This window comes from Pimephales promelas, chromosome 18, assembly GCF_988280905.1.
Source record: "Pimephales promelas chromosome 18, fPimPro1.hap1.1, whole genome shotgun sequence".
Taxonomy (NCBI): domain Eukaryota; kingdom Metazoa; phylum Chordata; class Actinopteri; order Cypriniformes; family Leuciscidae; genus Pimephales; species Pimephales promelas.
The window spans coordinates 15,771,968-15,778,953 of NC_142786.1; the positions used below are offsets into that span (position 1 = coordinate 15,771,968).

The 6,986-nt window shown below is 39.0% G+C and overlaps 1 protein-coding gene and 1 pseudogene across 1 annotated transcript; one reads left to right on the forward strand and one right to left on the reverse strand.

Moving 5' to 3' along the window:
* Positions 1 to 211: 211 nt before the first annotated feature.
* Positions 212 to 2,235, forward strand: LOC148970961 (uncharacterized; annotated as a pseudogene).
* A 566-nt stretch (positions 2,236 to 2,801) lies between these two features.
* Positions 2,802 to 6,616, reverse strand: LOC120487521 (uncharacterized). Its single transcript, XM_039683720.2, has 3 exons — positions 5,752 to 6,616; positions 5,473 to 5,660; positions 2,802 to 3,487 (listed from the first exon to the last, which is right to left on the reverse strand). The coding sequence occupies exons 1-3, from the start codon at positions 6,289 to 6,291 to the stop codon at positions 2,944 to 2,946; spliced, it is 1,272 nt and encodes a 423-aa protein (XP_039539654.2). The 5' UTR covers positions 6,292 to 6,616; the 3' UTR covers positions 2,802 to 2,943.
* Between the last annotated feature and the right edge of the window lie 370 nt (positions 6,617 to 6,986).

The following is a 6,986-nucleotide window of genomic DNA, read 5'->3' on the forward strand; positions in this document are numbered from 1 at the left end:
ACAAGGGATAACGTTGTAACGTTAGTGACAGTCGTAAATCGCTGGCTGTTTATTCCACTGGACGCAAGTTGCAACTAAAACAATAGGAGGCAATGGCGCAACGCTACCCAGCAACAGCTCAGTAATGGCGTCCCGCTTACTTCCGGTAGTTTCGCCGGATTCGTCTATAGACAGGGTAAAGCCAATACATCCTTTTATCGCATTCCATTTGATGGGGAGAGAAGGCATCGATGGATTGCTGCTATCAGACGAAAGGACTGGCAGCCCTCCAAGTACTCCAGGATTTGCAGCGAGCATTTTTTACAAGGTAAGAATCATTTCCTAGTTACGTGTAATTCATTTTTTGTAATACCATACCGTCATCCATGTCCAAATGGAGACCCAGTCAAATTGTCATTTAACATTAATGAGCAAGTGCTACCAGCTAGTGTAAGGCTGTGCAGTCTACCCATTCACACTGATCGCCCGTCTCTAACAGTGTCATCTGTAACGTTATCTCATACAAAAAATAAACAATGCAGATTTTGCATTTAAATGTCTATGCTTCTCTCTGATGCTCATAAACTTACGTTAGAGGCAACATAAACATTGTGCCTGTGAGGCTTTTTAACACTACACTTGACAGTTAACGTTAGCTGGCAGCTGGATAAAAACTGTTAAAATACTGACAGGTAAACTGTGTACAAGTTTGTCTGATTATATAGTTGATTTCCAAAGTGATTGTGAATTACCCCTTTCCCATCCAGAGTTTGTTTTTGTCATTTAACAGGAATTTACTGAACAAATAGAAAATGGATGAAGTGTCAGGATAGTTATATGGGCTGGGACAATGGTTCTAAGCTCCCTCTTGGTGGTACTCTCAGGCAGTTGATTTCTTTTATCAGGAAAGAAGAGTGATGACCCTTTATCCCCTGATTATGTGCCGTCAGTGTTTGCGCACACCAAGTCCCCTGAGAAGCGGCGAGCCCTGGGCAGTCTAGGGAAGTATGAGGTCAGAGAGGCAATGAAGAAAAAAAAGCGTCAGGAGTCATCCAAACGTGAAGCTGCCAGGGCACTTCTCAATCTGTCAGCTGAATGTTTTACATGAGGTTGAGGACGAGATTGTAGAGGAGGCGATTGTAGAAGAGGCTAGTATCAGTGAAACTAATGGCAAATGTGATGCAATGTGCCAAACCAACCTCACTTCAGACTACATTGAGTCTCTTGAATTTGAGTGTCAGCAACTCCGGGGTGATACGTTTGCTCTGAAGGAGAAGCTGAAGCCCTCAGACCTGGAACAGAGCACTTTTGAAAACAGCGACAAACTTAAAACCTTTACAGGACTGCCCAACTATAAAGTGTTTATGGCTGTGATTGACTTAATAACTCCCTTACTTAAGAATACAGCAAACATCACCATCTTCCACCAGCTACTGTTGACATTAATGAGGATCAGGCTTAACCTGCCGATTGCTTTTTTTGTCATATCTGTTTGGTGTTCATATGTCCACAATTTCAAGAGTTTTTACAAATGTCATTAATATACTAAATGACAACTTAGTACCTGTGTGTGTGGTATGGCCTGACAGAGATGATGTCCAAACATCTCTGCCAATGTGTTTCAGAAAGTCTTTCAAGCAATGCATGTCAGTAATAGACTGTTTTGAAATTACCATTGACAGACCTAAAGATCTGAAGGCAAGGGCCCAGACATACTCTCAGTATAAATCACACAACACCATAAAATACCTAATAGGTATAACTCCACAAGGGATAATCTCCTTCATCTCCAAGGGCTGGGGTGGGCGGTCAACTGATGCTCACATTACAGCAAACAGTGGGTTTTTGGATAATCTCCAACCAGGAGACTTGATCCTAGCAGACCGTGGCTTTAGGATTCAGGAACAAGTTGCCTTGTACTGTGCAAGGGTTGAAACTCCTGCCTTTACACGGGCGAAAAAACAGCTGGGCGCTGTCGAACTGGAAGATTCCAGAAAACTTGCAGCAGTCCGCATACACGTTGAGAGGGTAATTGGTCAAGCACGATCCAAGTACAGAATGTTGCATGGACCTGTGCCCATTAGTCTTCTGATTAAGTCATCAGAAGAAGAGGAGTTCACTTCTCTTGACAAAATAGTTAGAGTGGCTTGTGCCCTAACGAATCTGTGCCCCTTAGTGGTGCCAATAGATAAGCTGAAAAAAAACCCCAGTTATTCTTTAACAGAGAGGTTTCTAAGTTTTTTGAAAGCACTTTGAGTAACAATTTCCAGTGTAAATAGTTGTACTAGCACATTAACAATCAATTCTTTACTCATCCATTAAAATCAGCTGAAATGAAATGAGTTAAGTTATAAGTTGCATAGAACCTATATTGGAAAAAGTAAAAATTGTCATGTGTCAGTTCCCTAACACATTCACACTATGTATTTAATTGAAACATGCAGGACAAACATTATAAATCGCAGTTGAAAACACGTCTATTCAGACAAGCTTTTAATATGTAGCTTCCGTCCTGTTTCAACTGCTATTTTATCTACTCTTATGTTTTTATATATTGTTGTTTATTGATGTTTTTACTGGAAAGCGCCTTGTGCACATTTTGGTTGATGTAAAGCGCTCAACAAATAAAATTTGATTGATTGATTGATAAAAGAAGTTGTATATGAGTGTACATTATGTAATTTAGGTTGGCTTTTATAAACGTGTTGAAAGATGTTTTTTGTAAAATAAACCAGCGCTCAACCTTTTGACCGTCCTGTTGTCCCTTATACAAGGATATTAAATGTATGTAGAATTACACACGGGCAAATCTTACTAAATAATTCAATTCAATTTTATTAGTAGTATCAAATCATAACAAGAGTTATTTCGAAAAACTTTACAACTAGAGTAGGTCTAGACAACACTATAATTTACAAAGAGCCAACAATTCTCGTTGTTCACTTCGTTTTGAACAACACCCTACTACTCCTCCAATTCTTGTGAGTCTGTGGACTGTGTTTTGTCTGACAGCAGTCTATCTGGACATGTATACGTCTTAGCCAATAACTCGGATAAAATGGCTGACCTATAGAAAGACTCGACATTCTGCACTGCTTCTGTAAAAAAGTCAGCATCAGGTAAAATTCTCTGAATGAAAAAATCAGATGTAGACCACACCATGAAGTCACAAAACTTCCACCTCGTAACAAAGAACTGGGCTTGCACCTGGTAGTGGTATTGATGATCTCTGTTAAGTGCATGTGTACCATCTGTGTTCTCAATGCAGAAATGTTTCTTTTCAGTGGCACTGAGGACTTCGGTGTCTTTGGCACAGTGTGGGCACTTGATTTCCAAAATACCATCGCCACAGCAGGAGCAGGACACCAAGGCATCTGGAGATGCTCCAAGGTAGGGACGGGAGGTATCAATGTGGAGACCGGCATCACGAACACTTAGGTCTTGATGATGTTGTGCAGCGTACGCCTCATACGTTTCTCTGGCTTTTTGTTCATGTTCACATCCCCATCTGTAAATTAGAAAAATAATGTTATTAAGTCATCGTAACTCTTTGAGTGCTCTTTTCATTGGATTTGTTCTCTCATTTCCTAAGAACTATAAGTACTATAGATGTCAGTACCCAAAATTGGCCTAATTTTAATAGCACATAATATTCTCTTGTATCATATTCTTATTCTATCATAGTCGTTTACAAATATGTGAATTAAATATAACAGGAATAGGGATGCACAATATTAGATGTTGGCCAATATTCGATATGCCAATATTTTGGCTTTTTGATTTCATTGAAATCAAATAAATGTCTCTCTCCTGTACTGCCTTTATCTTATTACACTCATGTGTTGTAGATAAGGCAATACAAAAGACAAACAACATTTGATTCTACCATAAATATATAATTTTAAAAATGTATACAGACATTCACCCCTGAAAAATAGATCAATTATTTCACTTAGAATAAATGAGGAGAATAAGTGATATGCCTGTGCCACAATTTATTTTTAAGTTCAGACTTCAAACTTCAGTCCTTAGGAGTAGGGATGTGACAGTGAAGATAAATTTCACTAATTTAAAGGCAAAAGTAAAATGCGCGTTTGCACGGGCATGCATTATAGGGATAGTTCACTTTGAAATTAATTAGTTTTATCTTACCTCAAGGGCATCCAAGATGTAGATGTCTTTGTTTCCACAGTATTTTCAATTTTGACATTTTTAGGTCAAACCGTTCTTGTCTGTCAGTCATATAATGGAGGTCTATGGTCACCACCTCAGATCATGCACAGAGAAGTCCAAATTAAACATGATTTAATGACTCGTAAATGTAAGTACACATTGATGGCCTAAGACACGAAACGAGCGGTTTGTGTGAGAAAACGAACAATATTTATATCGTTTTTACCTTGTGTAGCCACAGCCACATCCAAGTGATCTGAATCAGTTATCCAATGTCCAACTGGACCGAACTGAACCGTGTCCAACATTCCGTCGGTAGTGATCGCTTGCGCATGTACGTCACTTATTGTTTACACAGAGATTTCGGAAGTTTTACTATTTCGATATATCTAAATATGTTTAGTGAAAGGTAAAACGTCCAAAATCTATGTGTAAACATTGAGTGACGTACACACACACAAGCGATCACTACCGACGGAACGTTGGACACGGTTCAGTTCGGTCAAGTTGGACATTGGATTGGTCTTAGTCCATCAATGTGTACTTACATTTACGAGTCATTAAATCATGTTTAATTTGGACTTCTCTGTGCATGCTCTGAGGTGGTGACCATAGACCTCCATTATATGCCTGACAGACAAGAACGGTTTGACCGAAAAATGTCAAAGTTCAAAATGCTGTGGAAATAAAGACACCTACATCTTGGATGCCCTTGAGGTAAGATATAAAACACATCAAAAATTAATTTCAAAGTGAACTATCCCTTTAATGGTGGTTGTGCGTAGCAGCACTGTTTTGTTATTGTGCCTTGAATTGGCGCTAATTTGAAAACAATTTTTTTTACATCGCTTATAAAAAGCTGTTGCGGCAGTGTGCACTTCACTCTCTATGTTAATTTAAAACTTTATTTAAATCATTTAAGACTGATCTTATGAGGACACTCAACAAAACTGACATTTTGGCATAATTTGTACGTGTTATGTTTTATTCAAGCCTGAAAGAGAATTCGAAACTGACGCGAGTCTTTTTTTCCACACAGCTGGCATGTTGGAAGTTTAAGTTATTAAAAATAGGTAAGGGCACTCAAAGAGATTGAGGGATGCATGTTTGTAATTTAATGTTGATAATTTGTAATACTGACTGCAATACATTTTCCAATGATAAACATTTCTTTGTCTTGTGTTTGTTTCTTTGATGTTTTTTTTTTTTTTTTTTAAGAAAGCTGGGGCCCTCTACATTAGAACACAACATGTATACATTTCCATTGTTGAAACATAAGTTCAAAGCACATCTTTGTTTGTGTCATTATGTCACACATGCCTGGTTGCAACTGTAGAAAATCTGCATAGGTCAGGGTAACAGATCTGCCTAATTAGGGATTTTGAAGGATTTGTAGGGTCTGTCCTTGCAGCTGACTTGAACCTAGATGCCGTCACCCTACCAGCCCTCATGTCAAACCATAGCCTTGACTTTCCCTGTTGTCGTGTCTCTTCCTCAACTCTTACTGCCTACAACATTGTCAATTATAGAAGATGAAATTAATGACATGACACCTTCAAGCACATTTTAGTCATATGAGATTAAGAGGGATGACTATACCTGCTCTGGTGTGACTTCCATATCATTAAATACTGCATCACATTTCTTCTCAAGGTCCGAGGCAGACAGCTTCCGGTTCTGAGCACTGTATAACTCGGTCAGGGGATGTGGTAGACCCAGAGACACCACCTTTGGTTGAAACTGTTTACAGTAGTGCGGCAATATGCGTAGTATACCACTCTTCTCAGAAGGGTTTGGAGTTGCATTATCCAGAGCCTTGTAGAATTGTTCTATAGCTGCTGCAGACACACTTTTCCCAGAAGGACAACCTGAATGGCTTTGGTTGTTTACACCACAACGCTTTTTGGCAGGATTTGAGAAATCAATTCCTGACCCTTCTTCGTACAAAGCCTTGCCTGCTTTCAAAGGAGGAAGTCCCCACTGTCTGGGCCCATCAGTGCAGCTTTTGTCTCCCAGATGTTTGACAGCAGAGTCTATTGCGTACAGCAAAGCTGTTACGTGGGAGCACACCTCTCCCAGGCCCGCTTTACATGTACATGGCCACACAAAACTGTCCCATCCTTCTTCAAAGATACCCATGGTTGAAGTTGGGTTTCAGACAGTGGCTGGCTATGATGCACAATTACAGAAAGTGGCATAAATACATTATTCTTACATGTATGTTATTGTTTACTTCTGCAGTGACACCATACATGCACCTTGTGGATACATCTTAATCACAATGCTGTTTAACAGGCCAAATTTTAACATAGGCTACAGTGAATATCACAGATATAGATGGCTAGATGTTACAATTATGTGTGCCTACTGATCACACTCCGTTGTTTACTGGCTATAATGCACCTACATTAAAAAGTGCCATAAAAACATTATTCTTACATAAATGTTATTGTTTACTGTTGCAGTGAAACCATAAATGCACCTTGTGAATACATCTTAATCACAACGCTGTGTTTACCAGGTCAAATTTTAACATAGGCTACAGTAAATATAACAACATAAAGATGGCTAAATGTTTCAATTATATGTGGCTATTACTGATCACGGATACTCCGTGGTTTACTGCATGGATTAAAGTGTGATCGATCATTAATGACTGCACTTCCCAGAGCAGGGATGCGTCCAGGCCTTTTTACAGTCTATGGTCCAGGCATCCATTTAAAAGCCACGGCCGACAATGTCCTCTAAAATCATAGGCTACGTGTTGTATAAATATTTACTTAAGTAAAAAATAGATATTAATACAAAATAAACCATATATTGATGTCTTACCT